Source organism: Pelecanus crispus, chromosome 4 (genome assembly GCF_030463565.1).
Source record: "Pelecanus crispus isolate bPelCri1 chromosome 4, bPelCri1.pri, whole genome shotgun sequence".
In the NCBI taxonomy this organism is placed as follows: domain Eukaryota; kingdom Metazoa; phylum Chordata; class Aves; order Pelecaniformes; family Pelecanidae; genus Pelecanus; species Pelecanus crispus.
The window spans coordinates 36,045,036-36,069,805 of NC_134646.1; the positions used below are offsets into that span (position 1 = coordinate 36,045,036).

At 47.4% G+C, this 24,770-nt stretch overlaps 3 protein-coding genes across 3 annotated transcripts; 2 read left to right on the forward strand and 1 right to left on the reverse strand.

The window, feature by feature from the left end:
• Positions 1-532: 532 nt before the first annotated feature.
• Positions 533-20,787, reverse strand: LOC104036135 (putative E3 ubiquitin-protein ligase HERC4). Its single transcript, XM_075708678.1, has 23 exons — positions 20,703-20,787; positions 19,585-19,711; positions 18,913-18,989; positions 18,132-18,356; positions 17,283-17,374; positions 16,583-16,713; positions 15,649-15,794; positions 15,256-15,329; positions 14,848-14,942; positions 13,555-13,614; positions 12,740-12,842; positions 12,399-12,582; positions 11,889-12,067; positions 10,619-10,714; positions 9,308-9,412; positions 9,112-9,237; positions 5,747-5,887; positions 5,496-5,662; positions 4,387-4,453; positions 4,105-4,184; positions 2,879-3,062; positions 2,396-2,495; positions 533-1,728 (listed from the first exon to the last, which is right to left on the reverse strand). Exons 1-23 carry the CDS (start codon positions 20,785-20,787, stop codon positions 1,514-1,516), a joined length of 2,859 nt encoding a protein of 952 aa, XP_075564793.1. The 3' UTR covers positions 533-1,513.
• PYURF (PIGY upstream open reading frame) lies at positions 6,032-6,561 on the forward strand. The gene is made up of 2 exons (XM_075708681.1): positions 6,032-6,234; positions 6,420-6,561. Exons 1-2 carry the CDS (start codon positions 6,032-6,034, stop codon positions 6,559-6,561), a joined length of 345 nt encoding a protein of 114 aa, XP_075564796.1.
• On the forward strand, positions 6,595-7,859 carry PIGY (phosphatidylinositol glycan anchor biosynthesis class Y). The gene has a single exon (XM_009489652.2). The coding sequence runs from the start codon at positions 6,595-6,597 to the stop codon at positions 6,823-6,825; it is 231 nt and encodes a 76-aa protein (XP_009487927.1). The 3' UTR covers positions 6,826-7,859.
• Positions 20,788-24,770: the final 3,983 nt, after the last annotated feature.

Genomic DNA, 24,770 nt, shown 5'->3' on the forward strand with positions numbered 1-24,770 from the left:
ATGCAAGCATCCCTGTGGTGTCCTGTCTGCCCCAGGCGGGCGAGGGGGCCGGGGGTTAGTTCTGCACAGGCCACGTGCCCCCTCGCTACCCTTGGCTGGCAGCTGGCATCCTCCAAGGCAAAGTTCCCCTTTTCCTGTCACCACTGCCGTGCCACCTGCTTTCCTGTACCACCCTGGCACTTGAGGTGAGCGCTTGAAGCTTTTCTTTATTAATTACTATACTGTAACTTAAAAGGAAGCTTTCTTTTTCTTAATTGTGTAACGACCTCCTTTTTACTGAGTAGGAAATTCATAATGCCTACGTCTTTCCTAGGAAACGTTTACTTTCCTAAAGAAAAAAAAAAGCATATTCTGCGCAAACGTGGAAGACCTTGACTTGTTCAGCCTATGCATTGCATCTATTTGAAATACACTTACATCAGCCTTTGACTACCCCTGTGAATGGCTTCCCTGTATCAACGAGGACAGAAAACACAGATACACTGTCATGCATAGGCAGCTACATAATGAAGGAAGAACACAACTACAGGTGTGCAAATTTAAACAATCATCATTTAATGCAACACAGTAAAAGTCATCTTTATGTATGTCCATTGACAGATTTAATACACCAAAGAGATGACTGCTGAAAAATCATGATTGTTCTCTCTCTCTTTCTCTCCATATTTTTACACAAAGCAAAATATACAGAAAAGTACACATCCTTCCTTTACATCCTGCCTCACATTGTCAATATCCTGCCAGTGCTATGCACTGTTTTGACAATGAGCTTCCAGCAGCCCTGCAAGCCTCATGTCCACAGGGTTCTGTAGACAGAGCCATTCTGCAACCCTAAAATTTTAATTGACAAACATCTCCTTAGAAGATACAAAGAAACATGACAAATATCACAGTGTTATCACACTAAATAATAAAAAGCCCATCAATGCTTTACAAATACAGCTTTTGACAAATCTAGGAATGATCAAATCCTCATCCTAAGAACTGCCCTCAGATAAGTCAAAGGCTATATCCAGGTGAGCACAGACTGCTCCTGCAATTCACAGTTTGCAGGAACATGCCTCCTCTGCGTTAGTTGCTCCCCAAGAGAATCCTTAACTAATACAGATGAAAACTTTACCCTAGCTTCCTCTTGCAACAATGACTGCTCAGCATGTACTGGCTGTATATTTGGTAATGCACGAATCACAGAATCCCTGCTGCTGAAAGCTCAGCAACTAAACAAGACCAGCACAGCGCAGGCAGGATGGACATATATGTAAATACACTTGGTTATCAGCTTACTTCTTGAAAGCATGTTAAATAGGATTCTTCTTTCCTAACTTTATAATCTAACAATCAGGTATCTGGTCTAAGCTCATTTTTATAATCAATATAAAATCTCAGTGAATACACACACTCAGGTGTTTACAAAGTGCAGTAAAAATAAGGCAGGGTAGAAAACATTAAAATATGACAAGTGAAACAAAGACTTGTTTTCTTATTTTTGCTTTAAAGTGCTCCTGACCAAGAGTTAGCTCAAGCCAAAATTTTCATTATGCTGTATGGCATAGAGCAACTTTTTCTTGAGTATTCTTTTACTGCTGTATCTGGGGAGGAACAAAATGTGGTGGCAGGTATTGGCAGAAGGATAGAGCTCATCTGGATTTTGTTTTTGACAATCTGCAATAGAAAATTTAAAATATTCCAGTCCATAGCCAGGGATTCGATCAGATCCTGACACAAAAGCTAAAGGAAGAGGAAAAAGAAAAACAATAACAAGTTAGAAAATTAAAAAGAGAACCAAAAACAAGTTAGCAAATTAAAAAAATAAACAAGATAATGTTATCTGAGGATGGAAATCATGAGGGAAAATTAGTGTAAAAATATGGCTATTTCCATAAGCTAATTATTTTGCTTTGTTGAATTTGTACCTGAATGTAATAAAGGTCTCTTGCTGACTCATAATTATAAGCGCTCTTTTACTTTTACTTATATAGACTTTGTGGATGAGAAAGACCAGGCTAGGTTTGACCTTCTACATTTAAAAAGGATGAGCTAGCTTCTGCGATCCTTTGAGAAAGCTAAACTGCTTACATCAGCATAGTCTGCTCACACAAGTTGAGGCCTCTGACCAACAACTGATAACCACAAAAGTAAAGGATAAAGTAACTGCAAGGCAATTCAAGGCAGCCAGATGCACTCGGGCAAGCCTCAAGGGATGTGAGAAGGGTCAGAACTGTGTCTGTGCAATTCTTTGTGTCACTTCTTTGTGGTTATCACTAGAAAAACATGGGGGGGGAACATGTCGAAAAGCAATTTGGAACTACAATTTTTTTCATGTGCAAGCATCTAAAATGTGTGTTGCGGGGGAGAGAAAAGGGCTGTGAAAAGTTTAAAATGCCTGATATATTACCAAAAAACATTTTCTTTTTTTCTTCTGGGAGTTTGTGAAACACAGTCCAAAAATTCCTGATGGTTCGATCTAACTTTTTATACTGTATGTATGTCACATTCTGTCAAAGAGAGAAAAATAAAACAGTCCAGTTAATCGTCACTATTTCTATTTTTATTTAGAGCAACAACAGTTTATCCAATAAATGTTATAATCCTGTTCATAGATATTCAGATCCTCTTAACCTCTAGAATCTGCTTGTTCATTTGTTTTTCAAAGATTCGTATGACAATCCTTGAGCTACGGCTTTATTTTTAGTCCCCTTTATTCTTGTACCTGATGTAGATTAGAAACACTCAAAACAAAGACACAAATCAAGAGAAGAGAAAGTCCCTTGAGCTTCTGTTTTTCTGTTCATGACCTATGCACTCAACAAAAGAACAGGTCAGAAAGAGTTTACACTCAGCAGATATAGCAGAAGTACACTGTGCTTGTATCCAATACCTTTTCCAGCAGATGCCAGTCAACTTTTGTGTGTCCCTGGACAACAAGCTGGAGCTCTACAGGGAGAAACATCTTCCAGCTTCTAGCCGGGCAGCCTCTTAAAAACCCTTGCATAAAGTCCTCAAATGGCTTCCGTATCGATTCATTGAGCACGTAATTCACATACAAGTCAACAAATTCCTTCCTGCAAAGATATTTTGAATCAAGGAAGCAATCCAATAGGTGCTTTTTTAAAAGGAGAATTATAGAGAACTTTATTCCTTATTCCTTTATTCTGTATGACCTGCTCTACTGTAAAGACTCAGTCTTTACTGAGAGCAGTCATCACTAGCAATTATTTATTCACTGGACAAGCTGGGAGGATCATCACGAATAGAAAAGAATGCTGGCCAATGTGGATTCATTTTGATAACACTGCTTGTACTTCATGTGAACTCTCCAGTGAAATCCTATCAGACGCTTCACTGTTAAGATGCAACCTAGCAGGCCTAAATGGTGTAAATTCAGCAAAATTCCCACTGAATGCCCAAGAATTACCCTGAAATCAAAATAAGTATTTGCACGGCTGGTAATCAGTACAGTTTCACTCTTCTCTCTATTTGTGATGGGGATTCGTTTAGTGGCGTTGTACAACCAACTCGGTATAAACGCTATATTTTAAGTTCCCTAAACAGCCCTTTCATGCATCCCTATGGGTCCTCGGATCATCTGCATAACTCAGGCCACAGAATTTCTCTCTGTCCCCTGTGCTGAGGTTACTATTGACACAATACCTTATTGATAGATTGCTCCTCCTCTGTTATATGCAAGATTCGTTCTATACACATAACTAAGAGGAAACATTTTGCTCGTAAGTAAAACCTTAAGGAGGTGTACCTATAGCTGGATTTACCGGACAAGTTGTCTGTATTTCCCTGAAAATATTGTCAGGGGTATTTTATGCATTTATTAGGAACTTCCCTGATAAGGCCAGGCATCTCTGTATGTGCAGATGCCAGGATGTCCACGGACCCCTGTCTTACCCACTGCTTGCACAAACTGCCGACGTCTGGCACATATGCAGCACATACAGCAAGAACCAAAAGCATACAACCTACTGGACCAAAACCAATGGCACAATGCTGATGTTCAATATTTTCTAAGAGTATATGGGGATGGGTATAGAGATGGTATTTCATATACTCATAACAAGACAACAGGATAAGAAAAAGAAAAATAAAACTGACCTGTTATCCTTAGTGACGGGAATGTTGGCACCATTTTCTTTAAGTTCAACAACCACCACGGGATCTCCTTCTTCCGTTATCTACACAAATAAATGAAAACATTGGATGCACATCTACATACGACACATACATATGTGCTACATCTGTCATTCTTTCTTTCTGTAGGACCTGACATAGCACTCTTACTAGTTTGAGTTTACAGACAAGTTGTGTCGTTTGCAGTGGGACATTGTCTTCCCAAGTACATGCATGGCACGTCTGAATGGCACAGTAATGTCTTACCGTGAAGTCCATGTCCAGGCTCTCAAGGATATGATCATATTCTTCATTCAAAATTCCCTGAAGACTCCTTTTAAAAAACAAAGGGGAAAAAAGAGAGAGGAAACAAGATCATTCAATGCACTTTCAAATTTCTCTGAAAACCACCCTTTGACAAGCAGTATTTAAACGCATATACATACAGAACACCTATACTCACACAGAACCTTCACATAGGGCCCTAAACTGATCTGTACACTTACGTCCCGCTGCTGCCATGAGCTGAGGGCAAATGCCTTCACCGCAAAGGATTCCAGGCAAGTCCATCCCCATGCCCTGTGGGGATAACTTTAAAGAAAGTTCCGTGGCAAGTGGGCTTGGACCACAGCCTTGTTCTTCCAAATATCATCTAGAGGGGAATTAAATGTGGACCAGTGGGATGATCTGGTAGAACTGGTTTGGGGTGCAGGACCTCTCAAAGCATTGCAGGCAACCTGACATTTCAGTCCACTCAACAGTCACTGGCTTGCGGGAAGGGGTTCTCATCTTCTCGGCTGTTTATAGCACTTGTGTGGAAGGCCGGGCTTCAGGGGCCTAGAACGTAAGTTGGTGGCAGCAGCACCTCTCCCAGCTACATCTGCCTGAAATCTCCTTTCCCAGCGCACAGAAACCCCACATGCGGGTTCTCAGATTCGGCACAACCGCAGCGTGTAATACCGTGCTTGTGCGTAACATCATTGTGGAAACCGGTAACTAGTAAATCAGAAAAAGACCCAATGTTAGTAATTGGGCGCTTAGTTCTTCCAAGTCCAAACTACAGCTCAAAGTGGTTTTGAACTATGTATTCACAGTGCGGACTTAATCTCATGTGGAGCATAAATCTGACCTCTTCCAAGCCATGGGGCTTGGCTTTTTATTTTGGCGATGCCAGCTTCTGTTCGAGAGCAACATCCGTTCCCCAGACAAGGACCACCTTGGAAATCTGTGGCTTTGAGCAGCTCCGCAACGGCAAAACGTAGGTGCCGCGGGCACCCCGAATACGGCCTTGGGGATCTCGGGGCGCATCGCCAGGCTGGGGGACCCGCCTCGGCAGCAGCTTCCCAGCAAAAGCTGGGGCCGTGCCCGGCTCGTACCGGCCTGAGGCTGGCAACAGCTCCTCGAGGTCCTCCAGGGCGGGCGCGACGCCCAGCAGCTTCTTGTAGAGAGCCCTGGGGAAGGCGAAGGGCGCCAGGCACCGGTTGTACAGGGCCATGCCGCACAGCGTCCCGACCCGGAAGAAGGTGTCCTCGCAGCTCGAGGCCTGGTTACACACAAGGACATAAAAAAAGCCGTGACCGCCCCTTCCAGGGAGCGGGCTCCCCACCTCCCCGGGCCGGCCCCTTACCTGGCTGGGGAACCACAGCAGGCCGGAGGCGTGGTGGCGGAAGGGCCCGGTGCTGGGCTGGCAGAGGGTCCTGGCGGCGACGCTGAAGAGCTCCTGGGACGGCCCGCCTTCGTCCACGCCTGCCTCGTCCGCGAACGACACCTGCGAGCCCCGGGACACCCATAGCGCCAGGCAGACCGGCACCGCCGCCCGCGGGGGAGCGGAACCACCGTGCGCCGCCCGCAGCGCAGCCCGGGGCGGGTCGGCGGGCGCACCGGAAGCGGGGCGGGGCGCGGCGGGGCGGCCATGCTGCGCGGCGGCGGGCGCGGCGCGGCGGCCGTGCTGCGGAGGGCGGTAGCGGGCGGCCGCGCAGCCAGCGGCGGCGGCGGGCAGGGCAAGGGCCAGGGCCAGGGATCGGGCTCGGCCTCGGCCTCGGCGCGGCGGCAGCAGCCGCTGGAGCCGTCGCTGCTGCGCTTCCTGGTGTGCCCGCTCTCCAAGCGGCCGCTGAGGTGAGGGGCGGCGGCCGGCGGCGGGTCGCGCCGGGCCCTCCACGGCGGGAGAGCGGCTCTCGCCGCCCGCCCTCGGCCTGCTGCTGCCCCGAGTCGAGCGAGAGGGGCTGCCAAAGGGCAAACCCGGGTCATTCACTCCTTTTGGTTTGATTTTTTTTTTTCCCCCCCCTGACTTGCGTGGCCAGGTACGACGAAGCTACCAACGAGCTCATTAACGAGGAGCTGGGCATTGCATACCCCGTCATCGATGGCATCCCGAACATGATCCCAGAGGCTGCCAGGACGACTCGGAAGAAGCCCCCAGCTGAGGGCTCGAAGCAGCCCTGAGGACCCACCGGCCACAGCAGGGAACTGGGACTGATGGCCAGAGGAGGCATGCTCCCCTCCCTGCCCACACTGACCGTGCTTGTTCCCCTCCTGTCCCTAGCAGGCTTGTTTTACTCGGCCAGCGTAGATGAAACCTTCCCCCAGGGCTGCACCAGCACAAGCAGCTTATGTTTCTACAGTCTCCTCCTTCCTATTACAATACCGGTTTATGTATTCTTCCACCTGTGGACCTGGATGGGGATTAAGCTTTTTCGGCACAACTAGTGCGATGTGTTTGCTAACCCCTGGGCTTCTCTAAAGCAACGCAGTTTATTTAATCGCATCAGGTATTGCAGTTGATTTGAGAGAGGTCCCTTCCGGCACTCTCTAGTGACTGCCGTCATTTTCCTAGCAGGATCTGGAACTGTATGAAAGTCCTCTGCAGCAGCCTATTACTTAATTACTGCTAAGGCAGAAAAAGAGGAGGAATAACAAGAAGCACTAATTCTTTCTAGTGTATCTTTTCAGGAGTGTTATGCGTTTGTAGTGGCACTAATGAAAATCTTCTAGGTGGTGATTGTTTTTTATGAGGAAGAACTGTACCCTTACTGAAATAACTGATCTTAAATAATAAGCAGCAACAACATGCAGCGATAAGAATCTCTCTTTGAATTACGAGCTTTGGTTTTGTTTTGAACTGATGTGTGTATTGAAATGTATTTGTCTCACTGTCAGAAGAACATAAAATAAATTAGGCTGATGTTTAATAACAAAACTTGAGTTAAATGAAGAAATTTACTTGGATGACATCCAAGTCTGTATGTCCAGTAGCTGCTTTTTTTTTTTTTTTTTTCCCTTAAGAAAGAGATGGGGAAATGACAGCGCTGCAGAATAGATGTACATTTGGGGGTTTTGCTAGAGTGGCCTACAACATATTCCACTGACTGCTCAGGAGATGTATGTCCCTGTACTGTTTGTTAAATGTGTCTGAGTGCCTAAGTTTGATAGCCAGGCTGGGTCATCTTCGTTCAAGAGGCATCTCCTGACAGGTTAGAGGAAAAATAACTCCAACTGAGCGCAGGATTTGGTAGCCAAGTTGGCAGCCACAAGTGCTGTTTAAGTGCGTAGAGTATCTTTCCCCTTAGCACAATCCTCCCCAGTAGAGAGGGAACAGAAGGTGGTTCTGCTAAATACTTTAAGCTTCCCTGTTTTCATTTACAGCAGCGCTAGAGAATGGAGTGACAGACTACTATGAGGGTGTCACGTGCAGTTCTCGGTACTGCCTGACAAAATGTCTTAACAGGACACAGCTACGAAGGGGACAGGTTAATGCTATGGTATCTATTGCAAGGGTTTCTTTTTGATGTCTTGTTACTGGGTGGCTTATATCTGCAACACAGGCACGTGAATGTCCTTTACCTCCTGAATAATTCAGAAATGCAGCACCAAGTTGTGAATACTGCAGACTTCAGTGTCTCTTGGTGGGATACTAATAATGCAGTCGAGTTGATCAGGCTGCTGCTGGGCAAATAATGCTGCAATGCACAGTATGAAAGGCAGTGCCCACAAGAGGTGTATTTGAAGGCTGACTAAGTGCAGCTCAGGGCTCCTCGTACAATTGGTGGAGAGAGACTCTAGATCTAGAGGACGGTACAGAGCACAAGTCTTACTGCCTCTTTCAGCTCATGCAGTGAGGAAGGGGAAGGAAAGGTAGCTCTAGGAACCTTCTCCTAAGCACAGAGGAAGGAAAAGCTTTTACAGCTCTGGTTGGCAAGAAGGCTCACTTGGAACAAACCAGCACTGGGTAACATGGCACTGAGGTTGATAGTTCCTGCTGCACAGGCGTGGTGACAGACCCTGACGGCCCTCGTGTTAGTGACCGATACGGCACGTGGTCCCCAAGCTGAGCTCCACTCTGGCCAGCTGCCCTGTTCCCACATCAGCCATCCAATGGCGTTCGCAGGACAGGGCTAGCATTGCAATACCTGAAGAAAATACAGCTGCCAGAACCTTTGGGTTCGCATGGAAACCACAGACTAAAGCCACAAGGAGACAGCAGCATTATCATCAGCTTTTCATCTCTTGCTGGCACTATCCCTCCTTTCCCTTCAGGCAAGCATCTCCATGAGAGAAACGGCTTTTGCGGCTGTGTCGCTTGCTGGCCTCTAATACTGGCTCCCCAGCCACCAGATTTTTCCCATACAGCAAACTAAGCCTAGAGTCTTTAAAGTCAGTCTAGCGGTAATCGTAACAGACTTTGCCAACTACCAGTTTCCCATGCAATCCTATTACGTTACCCCGAAGCAACCTCACAGTAAATAGCACCAGCACTTGCGTTTAACTTACACCAACAAAGCTTGATGGCTACCTGGAACAAGAATGTTAAGATACTGCCCTCCAGAGTTTACTCTACGTCTCCCGTGGATACGTGTTTAATTTGATGAGTAGCTGGTTTTTTGTATGCTCAATGAATACTGAAACCCTTCTACCAATACTTCAGTAACACTGAAAACCAAAGAACGTTGCAGCAATATATTCAGAGCTAACAAATAATACAACTTGGTATCTTACCTTTAAGATCTTCCTGAATTGCTCAGGTGGTGCATCATTTAAATGGGACCATATGTCTTGCAGCAGGCACTGTCTTCTGACTGGAAAAAACCAGGGTTCTGGTTCTATCCATAGTATACTGTATGTCTGAATATTGAAGTAACAGCATATTAGCAGTGTGTTTATCTCTTCTATTTATTGTAAAAAAATTGGTCACACTTACATGAGGAAAGGACAGAATGTTGCATTCTTCATGATGAATGGCTATCTTGTCGTGCATGTCAAAGATGCATGGATATTTGGTCAGCTTCCATAGGACCATCTGAAATGACAAGGAAGAAAAAAAGACGTGTTGATTTTCTCTTGCAAAATCAGAGTTCGGGGGTACATGTGCAGACTACGCTGCCAGTCTGTACCCTGGCAAATTCCTGTACCTCTGAAATGTGCCCTTGTTGTGTACATGAACACTACACCAACAGAGGCACACTTTCTAAAAGCAGCTTCTAAACGCTTCTGTGAGTGGGAAACCCTGACAGAGAGGCATCAGAGCGGTCTGTGCAGGCAGACACTTGTGTTACAGTGCCCCGAGAATAAAACAGAGACATAGTGATTTTAATAGCATCTTTCATAATTCAGCTAAACCAAAACTCGTAGTAAAAAAGTCCTGGATACCCAGGTTCTGGTACATTGTTGTTAAAAACTGTTTGGTTTATTATCTGTAATACCAAAAGTAGATATTGGTATACAAATTAATTCAAAGTGTTACAGCTTCAGTGCGATAAGGTAGCAACTTCAGGTAAGGTCCTATCTGGCTTTTGATTCTATGCTGTTTCTCAAACCTCCTCCTCTGCTCTGGTTAGTTGGTATAAAATTGGTGCATTAGCAAAATGACAACTTACGAAAGAATTAGGCAGTTGCCCTGCAAATTCCAGCCAAGTTGCCAGAAAACTGCATTTTTTGACTAAGGAAGCCCCTACTATCCAGTTTCCAATTCATGCTGCTTCCTGTGACACTGGTTGCATTTGGTAGCTAATTTTTACTCCTTCGTGTCACCAAGAAATGAATCATTTCACAGATTATTTTTTATTACCACAGCTTTGGTTTTAGATGTAAGTAAATTGAAATGCTCAATAGGGTTTCTACATACAGGTTTAAAGAGACCTCACAATATTTCCATTAATTAAGCATAATAAAATCCAGAGTATCAAGAAGCATAGCAACCATCCCTCATGGTGCTATTTCACACTGATCACCAGTTCAAAGCAAACAGAGCTGCTTAAGATGCTGGAGGACAGCTCCGACTCTCAGAACCAGGGGTCAGCTCAGGAAAAGCACTATTGTAGCCACTAAAATACTGGGATGGTAAATGGCTTGCCTAATTTAGAACAGCTGGAGGACTAGGGAAAACACATTGTCTTTGAGATATACTGGGCTAGAGTCATACATATTGGCTTTCATATATATCAACTCATTTAAATAAAACAGGAAAAAAAAGTGTTTCGCACTGCTGGTAAGATTTTATCCTTACTTGTAGACTAAAGAGTGGAGACCATCCGATAATCTCTTTCACTTGAGGCACATAGAAGTTGTTTTCTTGTACTCTGTAACCAGTTCTGGAGTTCACCTGCATTGATACACACAGTATGAAAAGGGGTGTCAGCAGATCTAGTGAGCTATGTGTCTGTGTGGCAGGACAGGACTAAGGAGTAACAGGGCTCTCCGCAGAAAGAGCTCCGAGACCCTGTGCAGAAGTGGAAGGATGAAGTGCTACAAGTAGCACAGCACTCAACAGTGAGAAGTCTCAGAAAGCCATGTATGAACTAGCAGGAAAGCAATTTTCATTTACAGTGAAGACCCCTTAACAGGACTCCATCAGGAAAGGTATGTTTCACTTTGAGTGTCTTTCATGCTGCAGGACAATCCAAAGTTCCCTATTCATGTTCAAACTTGTTGCCTGGCAAAGACATGATTTTGGGGGGGACAGTGAGCATGTAAAGCTCCAAATGATGTAACTACTTATGGAGGAGTAGGCCTGCTGCACTGTTGAGTTTATTTATCTGGATAAATAAAGATTCAAGAGTCTAAACATCGAGGCCCAAATCTGCATTCTCAGCCACAAGGACATTCAAATCTGAACAAAATTTAACAACTCTGATTCATGCTAAGTGCATGCTTGAGCTCTTGACTTTGCTAAACTTTGAACATCTCAGCAGGAGAAAGGACGGTTGTCAAGAAGAATACAGTTATTGCCCCCTTTCTTCCCCTTGTTCATATGCAGCTAAAGATGCTCTAATTCTGTTGTCCCAGAACATTACTCAGGTAACAGGCTCTTAAAGAAAGCATCATGCAGTGTTACTGTGGCAGCCACGATGTGCCAAGCAGGTGGGTTGTCTTTTAAATGCTGGGAGCAGTCACTGGGGTGAGGGTTCTCACCAGCAGAAAGGGGAATGGGCGCGCTACCTAATGGACAGCACGTAGCACATCCATAGCTCCTATGCATCAACGCAGGCACTCCTCACACCACTGAAAGCATCCCTCCCCCTGCTCCCTGCCAGGGACTGTAACATGCTTCAGCTCTTCATTTCTGTAGAGGGTCAGCCAGGCACAAGTCAAGAGCAGGATTCTTTCAAAGCTGTGCTGGTGTAGAGCCAAAGGGATTCCTGAGGCCATGTCAGATGACGAGGCCCCGTGTTCCCTTGTAAGAAGGACACCCAGAGAATTCAACAAGTAAAAAGGGTTAAAATACTCCAACTCATATTGATACGTCCTATCTAATCAGGATCCAAACACCTTCTCACCTGGTAAAGAATCTGCAGTATTTGCAGAGTCTCTGTTTCATGTGGGTGCAGGTTGTAGGGGTTTCTTTGCCAACGTCTGATTTCCATGATCAACTGAGACAGGTTTTTCCAGGAAACCCTCTGATATAGAGTGACCAGCTCCTTGAAAAAGGATGTTTCTAGATTTGACCACAGGCATTCTGTGAAGAAAGCAGCTAGTGAAGTATGCATCACAGGTAACATGCAAATAACTGCAATTTCTGGATGAAGCTGCATTTTCTCTTTTTATCAAATGAACTAAACAAAAAAAAAGCAAGCTTAATTTTGCACCACAAAAATGAGTAAACCTCAGACTGAGAATTTTTTTTTTCTTGTGTCTTGCTGTGTAGTCCGCATGTTTCTACTTCTATTGAAAGCATTTCTTCCAGGCTGAACTCCAGAACAAATTACCTCAGCAACACTAACTCTTGCTCCACAGCCAAAAATGACCAAGCATTTAAATCATTCAGTTCTATCATCATAAAACCCTACCAAGAGTTTGCAGGTCCTCTGGCTGGAGCTTTGTGATGGCTTGTGCTAGCAGACTGAGAGAATGGAAAGAGCTGTCATCTTCGCTCTGCAGAAGGAAAGGCAAGATCAAATAGACTCTGAAATTTTCAGGTGAGATGGGAGACGAAGACAATGATGGCAGTAACTTCTCAATCTCCTTTTGCACCTTCAGAGGACAAAAAAAAGGGACAAGGGTTAAAAATGCAATTATGTTTTGCCAAAATCATCTATGAATTAGGTTGGCACAGAATTCCCAAGTTTCATGCACAAATCCAGAGGTCCTCAGTATCCGTGTAGTGAGAATTCTCATATCGAATCCTTACCTCTTGGAAGACTTTTGGCTTCTTGATGATCTTCTCATAAAACCGTTGCACTTCTGACATGTCTACACCTGAGACTTCTTTGGAAGTTTTGAAATGTTTGTCTCTATCACAGAGGAAAAAAAGAACATCAAATGATGTGAGTAGCTCGTTTTTGTTACTGACTGAATAGTGAAGCACCCTAACTTCAGAAAATACTTGGAAAGTTCAGCCCCAGCTCCAGCGGGTATAATTGCATCTGTTCTAAGAAGATATGCTCACTGTGGTGTGACCTGATTAATATTCTGCCCTTCCTGTCTTCTGTAGCTATGCACTATTAATGGTAGGCAGTTTCTGCATTTCACCCCACAACTTGCACTTCAGTGCCGGGAGGAGCTATTATGGATCCTTTGGAAGCTGTAATATTGACTAAAGGGCTTATCATAGAATCACAGAATCATTTAGGTTGGAAAAGACCTTTAAGATCATTGAGTCCAACCGTTAACCTAACACTGCCAAGTCCACCACTAAACCATGTCCCTAAGTGCCACATCTATACGTCTTTTAAATACCTCCAGGGATGCCAACTCAACCCTTACCATCATCTGTCAAATGTCACTATGGGGTAATCTGCTGGAATGTGAGCTTCTGTAGCAAATTTCAATAGGACTAGGGGGATAAAAAACTTAATTTTAGCACGGGCTTTGAAAAATACAGACTTGCTTCTTGCAAATTCAGATACGACTAATCTTCTCTAGATACGTGGCCTAAAATAACACTTTCTGATCAGTTTACATGCAGCCAGTACATTCTATGACACCTAAGTCAGCGCACGCTACCTTTTCTCCAGGAAGCTTCCGTTGATGCAAGCCTCAGATGAAAAGATCAGTCTGATATTCCTGATAGTAAAAAACAAACCAAAATCAATCCTTGCAACATGAGTAGCAACTTCAGGTTTTTGATTCTGAAGGAACAAGAAACGCGTGTACGAGTGTGTCTGAACCTGACCGCATAAAACTTTTCTTGGTGCCACTTTATTGACAGCGTTGCAGAAGACATTGTATTCAAGGAGTTAGTGATCTTCGGCGAGCCGCCTCTGTTCTCGGGGCCTTGTAAGGGAACCGGCTCAAGTGCCCCACGCCAGCCTGTGTTGCATGCTGGTGGGTGTTACAATGGAGATATCTTCTCCTGACAGGTTGGGATGTTATCTGGTTTTGTTTGTTATGCAAAATAAAAGGCACTGCGGCATGGGATGGGGAGGAACCCCTCTACGGATGGGATCTTTGTAGCACGCTGAGGGAAAATCCATCAGGGTATTCATTTGGGGCTGCACAAAAGCCGGGTTCCCATCATCTGAAGGGACATTAGACTTACTCACTACCTGTATTCCTGGTTCTATTCTTACTGAAGCAGCTACTTTATTAAGCGATTTGCTGTCAGGCCCTTCCTATTGAGATCTGGAAAGAACCCAACTCTCACGCTCTCAACAACCACTTTCCATACGATCCAAACCATACTAAAAGTGGTCAGGGAAACATTTAGATCCAAATTAGCCAAGATTTTTAAATGCTTAGAATCAGCAGCTGGAGTCAGACTTGCCCAAAGAAAAAAACCTCCCATGTAACATCTGAAAAATACTACGTAATCATAATTCTCAGCCAGAAGCGTAAGGCGTCCCACAGTAGTGGGAAAAGCAGTACTTACTGCTTTTGAAAATGGGTAGCTAAAGAAGGGATCACTGATTTTTAGATGTTGACACGCACAAAACGTTCTAGTTTGGGTACTCTGGATTACGATTTTTGCACAAGGCCTCAGTCTGCAGACCGAATCTTTCACGGATTTAACTTGTCAGCTCTTCATCAACTTAACAACCATCCTGTGCAAGAGGAGGAGGGCAGGCTTCCAAAGCCAGGCAGTACGTCTGCTCTGTGCCTGCAAAAGGGTTGCTGAAGGGCTGTTGCTTATCAGCATCTCTTTTTCCTGTGCAAAATCTAGGTAAGAAGTGCTGGTACAAGATTCTGTCTTGGCTAAATTCTTGAACATCAGTTCCTACAATAGTCTCCAAAGAACAGTAATTTTTAGATAAAATCATGTATCAAGGGGGAAAAAAACCCAGCAGGTTTCTGACTTACTTTTTTATGCTCTCCCAACGTTGTGAACTGGAATTAGAAATCCATGCATCCACTTCTTTATCATTCAGAGTGGCAATTCCATTCAGAAAGGAACTCTGTGTGAAATGCATGAAAATATTGACAAGATTACAGGTCTAGCAGATGGGATTCTTTTTTTCAAGCCAATCATTACAAGAAGATATCAGCTTAAGTATGAACAAATTAATGGTCATCCAGCACGATCCAGATGCGTTAACCACAGAACAGATATATAATTGCAATACAAGTTAGTTTCTGGGTAAGCACAGAAAGAACTGCAAGAGACATACATGAACTTGGAGTGCTAAAAGCAGGATGGAAAATCCAAACGTTTCCAGCAGTAATGTGAACAATGGTAAAATTAGAAGCCATGATCAAATATGCACACACCTTGTTCTTGCAAAGGACAATGCTTTTGTTTCTTCTTGCACTAATTTCAATCACCTTTTGTGGCGTGTTTTTTCCTGTGAAAGAATAAAAAGATTTTCAAAGGAACATTTGAAGAGGCAGTCATTATCTTCAGAGAGTTCAGTGCACAGATGTGGAACAGTAAAAAAAATCCCCTCAGATAGTAGCTGTCTGTTGAAAAGTTGATTCTATGTGGCCATTACCCATGATGATAAATCAAGCAGCAAATTAAATTACCCATTGTAGAATCTGTTGGGATGACCAAGCAAGCATGAGACATAATGTCAGCCTCCCAGTGTAAACATGAAATCAAGAAAGCAAACATCTCCGTGGAAGAAATAAATACAGATTGTACACATCTGCAATGGTCATTACCCTGACAGAATTTTCCAGTATTCACTGGTGAATTGATGGGATGTGGTATCAACCGATTAGGCTTTCTCTCATCTCCCAGCTGTCCTTCACCAGAACCAAACGAATAGACTTTGTCCAAGGAGGGGACATAGACCAGGGTGTGCTGACTGTTCAGAAAAAGAAGAATGGTCATAATAAGTTAATATCACTGGGCTAGTCAGAATAAAATTTACAGATGCGTTTTCAGAGTAGAAAGCTGAGGCTTGTCTTTAGAAGTCCTGACAAGTCCAGCTATTGAATCCCTTTAACCAAAGTCTTAGGACACTTCCTTGCGTAAACATTCAGCAATAAAGAAACATATGGACTCAAATTTCCTATACTATACTCCAATGTTTGTGACTTACCCTGGTTCCACATACAAAAACAAAGCGTTATGCCTCGCTAGCTTCACGCCCTTCCATTTTTAAAAGCGCAACTTCTATGCTGCTGAGCCTGACACAAAGCCCAGAAAAGTCAACAGGAGACTTTTTCTGGCCCAGTTCCAGAAAGGCAGAATGAAACTGGATAATTATCACCACTCTTCAGTACTTTCTAAGGACCCACCAGTTTGTCAAAGTGGACGGGAATTCAGTGACTTTGCCGACGCAGGCTTTTGGCAGTCTTTTGCCCTTTGGAACCCAGTACACCCTTTGTTTCTCTAAAAGAGCAAAAAACCAAGGGCTTCTGGTGTTTTTTGCAGCCCTCTCCCTCTGCTCAGCAGGGGCTGAGGGTTCTGCTTTCACTGGGGCTGTGGCAGGAGAGTGGCTTACCCTTGAAGAGTGGACGATATTCTGACAGTGCTGACCTACTGGGATACAGGGATTTGAACATCTTGGTGACTCCCCCTCCCTACTGTTCTTCAGTGATTCCCCTGAGACCCTTGACCTTAGAAGGCACGTTATCGGTACTTTCCCACCTGCCACAGGCAACCTGCGAAACTCTTGCTCCCCACAGCTCGGCCACCACACGAGGCACGAGTTCATTCCGGGTAGAGTTGTGACCAAGCTGGCCAGCCCCTCCTGCTCCAAAGGTGCACACCAACCCCTCCTTGAAGATGAAGAAACAAACAACAGGATCATTGCGTTACTAACGGCGTTCAAATGGTCACCACCGAGAGCGAGAGCCAGCAAGACACGATCTGTTATACGGGACTTGATTCAAAACATCCCTGAGTCAAACACAGGTAGACTTCATTTCGCGTCAAGCCTAATCTTACACTGTCTAATGTCCAAATCATTTAGCTTCTGAGAAAAGCAATTTAACTCCTGAGAATAACTCCCTGTTGCTTAAGAATTTTACTTGTATGAGTAAACCCTAGTGACTTAGCTACTGTTTTCTGAAGTCCCCGATATGCTATAAAAGTACTGATAGTTGAACTACACCTCTTTGCTCCAGGATTCCCATTCACTGTCTCCCTGCAAAAGTTTGCACGCAGGTGACAGGAATCTGTGAAAAGGCCAGTTTTCCCAATAGCTTAGTTAGCATCCCCTAGGGATAGTCTTCAGACTCAGAGGGAAGCAGGCATTGCCATCCCAATTTCTCCGTGCTGACTTTTAGCAGTGTATCTCTTCTCACAGGGTGAGGTCTCAGATACTGACTTTCCATTTCAGACTCACCTTGGAGAGAACTGCAGTGTGATTTGCCCCACATGAGATAAATACAGTCTTCCAGTGCTCTAATGCTCCAATATATGATGGGCAGTCCCTGTCTGGGAAGAAGACAGCACTGCTGAAGTGAAAGAGTACTGAGGGGTCACACAAAGGAGTTAGAAAATAGGCGGGTTTAGCACTTTTCAGTCCTCTCTTACAGCAATTCATGTATTTACAACTTGGTTTTGAGTTGTTCTCTACCCTTCACTGTAACACACTCTTTCTCATAATGTTCTGTCTTTTTCATAATATTTTATTTTCATTTACATTTGATCTGAAACAAAACACAGCGCTTTCACATCTGCTTGCCAAAAGGTATTTGGCTTCAAAATATCTGACTCTCAAGGGCATGGACTCATTCATATCCCGCTAACTTGAGGTTCTGTCTGGCTAGGGCAACTCTGCTCTAGCCTTCTAGGTTTGACGACAATGGATGATTTTAATTCTTCTCTAACCTTGTGTGTACAGAGAATTAAAGAAGGCAAAGATGTATAAAATGAATTTCCTTCTCCTGCCTGGAGAGAGAATGGGAGTGGAAGGGAGACCTCTGAGACATAGGGTTTTAAGAGCCCACACTATCCAGCTGGCCACATAAAATGATTGGAAGTTCTCTGTAGAAATACAACCCCTAAACCCCTTGTCCCTGCATGCCTTTCCTGGTCAGGAAACAAAGAATTTATCCAGATATACTTTCTTCAAAAGACTTTACTGTCCACTGCTGCTCCAAAGAGGCTTGACTGTCCTGAGGAGCCACTCTTGTGTCTGCAGTAAGCTCACTGACCAGGAAAACACCTTCCTACTGCTGTCCTTCCTTACCTTCTGTGTGTCCGAGTCCCAGCTGTCCAAAATCGTTCTTTCCCCAAGAGTACACAGCTCCAGAGAGTGACACCACAGCACTGTGAGCTCCTCCAGCAGCAATATGAGCGAGTGAGATGCCCTTTAGTCTTTCCACCAGCTGTGGTTGGGGGATGAGCATGGTTTGCCTCCTGCCCACTCCAAGCTGTCCATGGGCGTTCTGGCCCCAGGTGAAGAGCTTGCCTCCTTCACACACAGAACAAAAGAAAAGAGCTCAGTCTCACTGCTTCCCTTGAGCCTTTGCACTTTGGGAGTGGGAGCGAAAATCAGGGATCTAGCTGCAAGGTGAGACCATCAGCAGCAACCAGATCTCCCTGTTTGCTTCTGACCCCTTTGGGGCAGTCCCATGCTGCCCGTGTGACTCAGCACAGCAAGAATAAAGGCAGGGTGTTTCCACCTCTAAAGCCATACTTGCAAGAAGTTCCTAACCAGAGAGGTGCTCCAACTCAAGAATGATCAGGTCTGGTGACTGCAGAGTGGGGCAGCCACGTCCGCTCTCCACAACACACCTTTGTGGAGGGGTAGTGCTCAGGAACTGGAGAGAGACAGAGCTGCAGGTCCCTGGGCACTGGGAGGAAAGGGCAGCGCTGATAGCCAGCGCACTTTGTGTCCCCCACCCATTGTTCATTACTCTCTAATGATGTCACCAACTACTGGAAGGTGTTCAAACACACCCTTCCGAGAAGAAGTCTGCCATAACATGACTCCCATTTGGAGGAGAAGTGTGCTTGGAAGAGGCTACCTCTGGACAGTGCCATGGCGTGCTGGTCCCCACATGCTATTTGAACAATTTCTTTGTCTCCTAGTTCATTCACCAGCCTAAAAAAACAAGGAAAAAAAATACCAAGTCAAAATAGATGGGTGCTGTGCCATGAGACAAAGTAAAGAAGATCCCCTGCTCACCAAGTCCTAGCATGCTTAGCGGGAATTATGTGGAAAAATACAGGTCACCTGTAAGTTGATTTATCCTGCTTTTATGCTAGCCTACCACAGCTGTGCTAATTGATTTGATTGTGGTTTGCACCATGGGAAACTAAAAGAGAATCAGGCTCAGCCCTGGGCAAGTTAACAGAAAATCCCACAGCAAAGTGCTGTGCCATTTTTAGATGATGGTTACCCTCACAGCTTAATCAGAAGGTGGCAAAGTTCAGATGTGTTTGTGTCTTTCACCTGCAGCTTTCCCAAGCCACGTGTGGTTTGCAAGTCATCTGCATTACTCTGGTATATGCTACAAACGCTTACTAAGTTTGAGAGAAAGCTGTCTTGTGCATCTCGAGCAGCTCAGATCTTGCTGTTACCCTCAAAATCAGTGCAATTCTTGCTGAGTAACATCTCTTGGATGTTACCTTTAGTAAAAGTGATCCACCTTCCCTGACCGTTACCATCCATACCTCCACCCATGAAAGCTTCTTACCTTGTCTTAGAGCAGCCACCTGAAGCTGTAGTCCACTGTTCAGAAAGCTTCCCATCGGCGGAGAGAACGAGGATATGTGTTGCATCATGGTTTGAACACTGCACCTTCTCATTCCTCTGCAACTGTTCTGCAGAACAAATACGGACAGGCACGATGGTCACGCTAAGGCAGCGGGCATCTTGACCATCTTGGCCCCCTCCCCAAGATCTCTGCGTGCTACTGCTTTCACCAAGAGCTTCTGCTCCTCAGGAAGAAGTGAGACAAGCGTGTATGACTTATTTTCTCAGGCCCCTTGGGGTTTCAGCATCCTACCCACTGCTTGGTTTCATGCCAGACAACTCTCCTGGCTATCACTAAAAGACACTTCTCCATCTCTTAGGCTGCTGTGCCACCGGTTCCCACAATGATCAGCAAAACGTCAGCAGAAGCACATTCTGTTACTTCTGCACAGCTGTGGAGCGTCCTGGGGAGATAAAGCGCTTCCTGAGTTATCTGACCGCCCCAGATTTGTCCCAGCCTTGGGGATGGGATGCCTTGCAGTCAGATGTTTTACAAGACACTAGAGAAGCAGTGATGGAAAATTCACACATTGCCGATTTCCAGCAGAAGGAAGACCCTTCTTGGCTGCAGCTGATGGGCTGCAGGCGCTTTCCTGACCCCGAGGCACCAGATCTACTCGGCTAGTCGCGCGTGGCCCTACAAGCATCTGAGAGCCAGGATGCCCAAGCGTGAAAGGCAGTCATCAGCAAAGCCTTCCCTGACTTACCCAGCACCTCTGGAGCCTCGCTGTCCGCCCTTCTCACCTCCCCAGCTTACTCACAACGGGATTAACCAGAGAGGAAAATTCACGCTTATCCCCGCTGCCTCCTCCCAGCCTCCCCCGACTGCTGCGCACCGGGACGCCTTTAGGCACCCCACGCAGCGGCTCGCCCTCCCCGGGAGGCAGCGCAGCAGGTGGTCGCGACTTCAGCCATTTCCCCTCCACGGGCCCGCCCTCGCCCACGCACGGCCCCGTCCCGGAGGGTCTCACGGCCGAGCACGACGCCCACGGCTGCGGCGCCGGGCTCGCCCTCGGCCAGGAGGCTCCCACCCGCCGCCCCCCGGCCCCTCCGCCGCGCCGGTGCCGCCCGTACCCTGCGGCTGCCGCGGGGAGCGGCTCCCCCGGCCCCGCCGCTGCCGCCGCTGCCGCCGTCCAGCCGCCATCCCCCGCTCGCCGCCGGCCGCCCCGCAGCTCTGCAGCGCCGGGGACAGCGCCGGGGACAGCGCCGGGAAGGCCCCGCCCCGGCAGGGAAACGGGAACCGAAACTTGGCGGGCGCGGCGGCAGCGGGAGGAGGAGCGGGCGCCGCCGGTTCCCGGGATCCACGAAAATCAGGAGCTGGCGAGCTCTGCCCCCCGCGCTGGGAAGGAGAGGGCGGCGGGGTGAGCTCCCGGCTCGCTTCGGTCCGCCTGCTGCTCGGGGCGGGAGCAGAGGGGGAACCAGGAGGCGGGCGGAGGGGTGCTGGGGTTTCCCAAGTGGAAAAGGCACCCCTTTGACTTCGTTATTCACCTCGGAGAGGGACCCGCCCGTGTCCGTCCCTTACAGGTTTCTATACGCTGAGACCTACTCTGCTGCTCCCTGCATCCTTCCGCTGCTCCCTGCATCCTTCCGCTGCTCCCTGCATCCTTTAGGTGCTCCCTGCACCCTTCATCTGCTCCCTGCACCCTGAGTAAGAGCTCACGCAAATTTGGAGGGTCTGCTTGGCTGCAGAAAGTCAAGCAGCGAGTGAAATGCCCGGTTCAGAAATACATCAACCTAGAAAATCCACCTGCTTCCATTCTCACAGTGTCTCCTGTCCTCAGCTAAATCTCCCCCCGCCTTCCAAGACCCTGGAAGCTTTCCCCCCCGCCCCGAGAAAGGCCACCCAGCCTGCCCCACCTCCCACGCTTTCTCACTGGAGCGATGCACACAGGACCAGCCTGATGATGAAAGAAGGGATACCCATGTGAATGATGAAATGGATCAAAACACGTTAAGAGCATTTTCATTGTATTTCTAATGGCTTCCACTGACTAATTAAATTCAGTCTGCTTAAGAAAATTTTATGCTGCTGAATACTAAGCACAGATTTTGGAGGGGCACTCTACAAGTCCCAAGAAGCACAACATGAATCTACAGATTTATACTGGCGTTCACTGAAATGCAGTGGAAAATTTGTTACTGAGACACCAGACGCATTTCATGTGATACGTTTGAATGGAGCAGCCTGTGGAGCACAAAAAGGCACCCAGAGGCCCCTGCAGTGAAGAAAAACGGATGTGGAGGAGCCGCGGAAGTGAAGCAAGGTGAACCTGGGGCAGACAGTAATAGACTTCTCCCCAGGGAGGAGCAACACGGCCTGGCTTTCCCAGCCACTTCCCTGCACATGCTGTGGGCACCTTACCTCCTTCCACAGTACGTAGGAAGGTCTTGAGATCAAGATATATGATCTTGATCATATACCGAGCTAGAGCTATGAGGCCAGAGCATGAGCTACAAAGGGACACTAGAGGTCCTTCGGCACCGTACTATGAACTAACACCTCCTCCTTGGGAGGAAAAACTGCGCTCCAAGCAGAAGCGAGGGCACTCGCCTCTGTTTGGCACAGAAATGAAGAGATTTGAGGGGAGGAAAGGAAATGCCTTGATGTCCTTCTTCCTTTTGGAGCTACATTTTTCCTCCTGCCAAGTGGACTGCTGGCAGTGACTTCATGTCAGAAAGGTTTTTTCTGGTAAGCTACTGCAGGTTCCTTAAGCACCCCGTGGTTCTCTGCCCAAGAGGTGTCAGGGCTTGTCACAGTCTGACCAAAAGGAATCTGGGGGCCCATGAGGGAGATGCCTGGCAACTGGCAGGAGACAGAGGAAAGAGGTGAACTGTGCAAAATGGGTTTCATAGCTGGAACTGGGTTTGACAGATGTGTCCGTCTGTACTTTGGCCATATCACCCCTTTTCATCACTTCTACAGTGACTCACCCATAAAAAAAAAAACCAAACAAACCACAAAACAACACAAACACAAACCCCCCATGTGTCAAGCACCTCAAGTTTGGCGTCGTGCTTGCTTATGAGGGCTGCCCTTCTCCCAAGAGAACAGCACAGAGCACTTCCAGGGTGAGGGGAATGGAGAAATCCAAGGAAATGCGTATGCAGATGCCATGATATCCCAGAAGGTATGTCCCATGGTTGCCTCCAGGGAGCCGAGGAAGTGTGCGGTGGAAGCCCATTCCCACATTGGCAGCAGCTGAACGGGCACGAGTGGGTCAATCCCTCCAGAGCAGATTTGGGAGCACAGGGAACTCGCAGCCCCTCTCAGCCGGCCTGTCGGACTCACGGCCCCCAGCTGCTCTACACGGGAAGGGACACAGTGACCCAGGGACCGCCCAGCAGGGCTCAGCAGCTGGCAACCCATACCGGGCAATGCCACATCCCCCAGTTTCACAGCGAGGGACCAGGCTGCCCAGGGAAGTGGTTGAGTCCCCATCCCTGGAGGTATTTAAAAGACATGTAGATGTGGTGCTTAGGGACATGGTTTAGTGGTGGACTTGGCAGTGCTAGGTTTACGATTGGACTTGATGATCTTAAGGGTCTTCTCCAACCTAAATGATTCTACAATTCTGTGATTCCATGCCTGCCTCTGTCCTTCTCCACACCAGCGTGCCAAAGCAGCGCCCGCCCTGCAGGCCCCGGCAGTGCCAGGGCTGAGCATCGCCTCGGCAGGGACTGCCCCACACGAGATGAAGCCCCTGCCTGAGGGGAGGCAACGAGGGTGAGGGCAGAAAAGAGCACTCTGTGCTGCCCCACCGCCCACGGGGTTTAACAGCACCACGATGCTTTGGGGTGCCGCACTTTCAGGGCACCGTCCCGACAGACTCGAGCAGCGTCGCCCAGCGCTGCCTGAGGAATATTCCCAGTTTCTGATGGTGGCAACAGCCCCCTGCCCTCAGCCCCTCGGGGACCCCTCAGGAGCCATCCCGGGGCAGGTGCCACAAGCCAAGATGCAAGGAGGCAGCGGGCAACAACCCTGTCCCATGTATGTGCAAAAGAAACTGGACGGCGCTCCTTCTCAAGCTCAAGCTGCGCCAGGGGAGGTTTAGGTTGGATATTAGGAAAAATTTCTTCACGGAAAGGGTTGTCAAGCATTGGAACAGGCTGCCCAGAGTGGTGGTGGAGTCACCATCCCTGGAAGTGTTCAACAAACGGGTAGATGTGGCACTTCGGGACATGATTTAGTCTAGTCTACCCTTGATTGGCTTAGAGTAGACTTGGTAGTGTAGGTTAATGGTTGGACTGGATGATCGCAAAGGTCTTTTCCAACCTAAACGATTCTATGATTCTATGATATGAGAATTCTCACTACACGGATACTGAGGACCTCTGGATTTGTGCATGAACCTTGGGAATTCTGTGCCAACCTAATTCATAGATGATTTTGGCAAAACATAATTGCATTTTTAACCCTTGTCCCTTTTTTTTGTCCTCTGAAGGTGCAAAAGGAGATTGAGAAGTTACTGCCATCATTGTCTTCCTCTCCCATCTCACCTGAAAATTTCAGAGTCTATTTGATCTTGCCTTTCCTTCTGCAGAGCGAAGATGGCAGCTCTTTCCATTCTCTCAGTCTGCTAGCACAAGCCATCACAAAGCTCCAGCCAGAGGACCTGCAAACTCTTGGTAGGGTTTTATGATGATAGAACTGAATGATACGGCACCTGGGGACACGGTTTAGTCTAGTCTACCCTTGATTGGTTTAGTGTGGACTTGGTAGTGTAGGTTAATGGCTGGACTGGATGATCTTAAAGGTCTTTTCCAGCCTAAACGATTCTATGATTCTGTGATTCGCTCCCGCGTCCCCGCTCCCGCAGGAAGCCCACCCGGCTCTCGGGCTCACGGGGACCCCCGCGGCGGGGGGCTGTGAGCCGGGCACGGGCGGCTGGCGGGGCGAGAGGGCACCGGGGGGGCACCGGGGGGACGCCGCGGCGGCGGGGCGGCCGGCGCAGCACCCGGAGGGGCCGAGGCCGGCGGTGCGGAGGGGCCGGCGGCCGCGGGAGGGCGGCGTCGCGCCGCCGCCGTGGCGGGGGCCGTGGCCGGGGCCGGGGCCGGGCCGGCGCCGCCGGGGAGGGGTTTCCCCCGCCCGGTTTAAGTGCCTGCCGGGGTCGGTGGCGCCGTGCCGCC

What these genes read in the sequence shown, in the direction of transcription:
- PIGY (XM_009489652.2), top strand. Translation starts at nt 6,595, where the DNA reads ATGGCCAGAGGAGGCATGCTCCCCTCCCTGCCCACACTGACCGTGCTT.
- LOC104036135 (XM_075708678.1), bottom strand. Translation starts at nt 20,787, where the DNA reads ATGGCGGCTGGACGGCGGCAGCGGCGGCAGCGGCGGGGCCGGGGGAGC. An exon ending in ACACTGCAGTTCTCTCCAAG is followed by an intron (nt 16,714 to 17,282) that starts GTGAGTCTGAAA and finishes TTCATCTTCAAG; the next exon opens with GAGGGGTTGGTGTGCACCTT. An exon ending in AGAGGACCTGCAAACTCTTG is followed by an intron (nt 12,068 to 12,398) that starts GTAGGGTTTTAT and finishes CTTTCTTCACAG; the next exon opens with AATGCCTGTGGTCAAATCTA.
- PYURF (XM_075708681.1), top strand. Translation starts at nt 6,032, where the DNA reads ATGCTGCGCGGCGGCGGGCGCGGCGCGGCGGCCGTGCTGCGGAGGGCG. An exon ending in CTCTCCAAGCGGCCGCTGAG is followed by an intron (nt 6,235 to 6,419) that starts GTGAGGGGCGGC and finishes TTGCGTGGCCAG; the next exon opens with GTACGACGAAGCTACCAACG.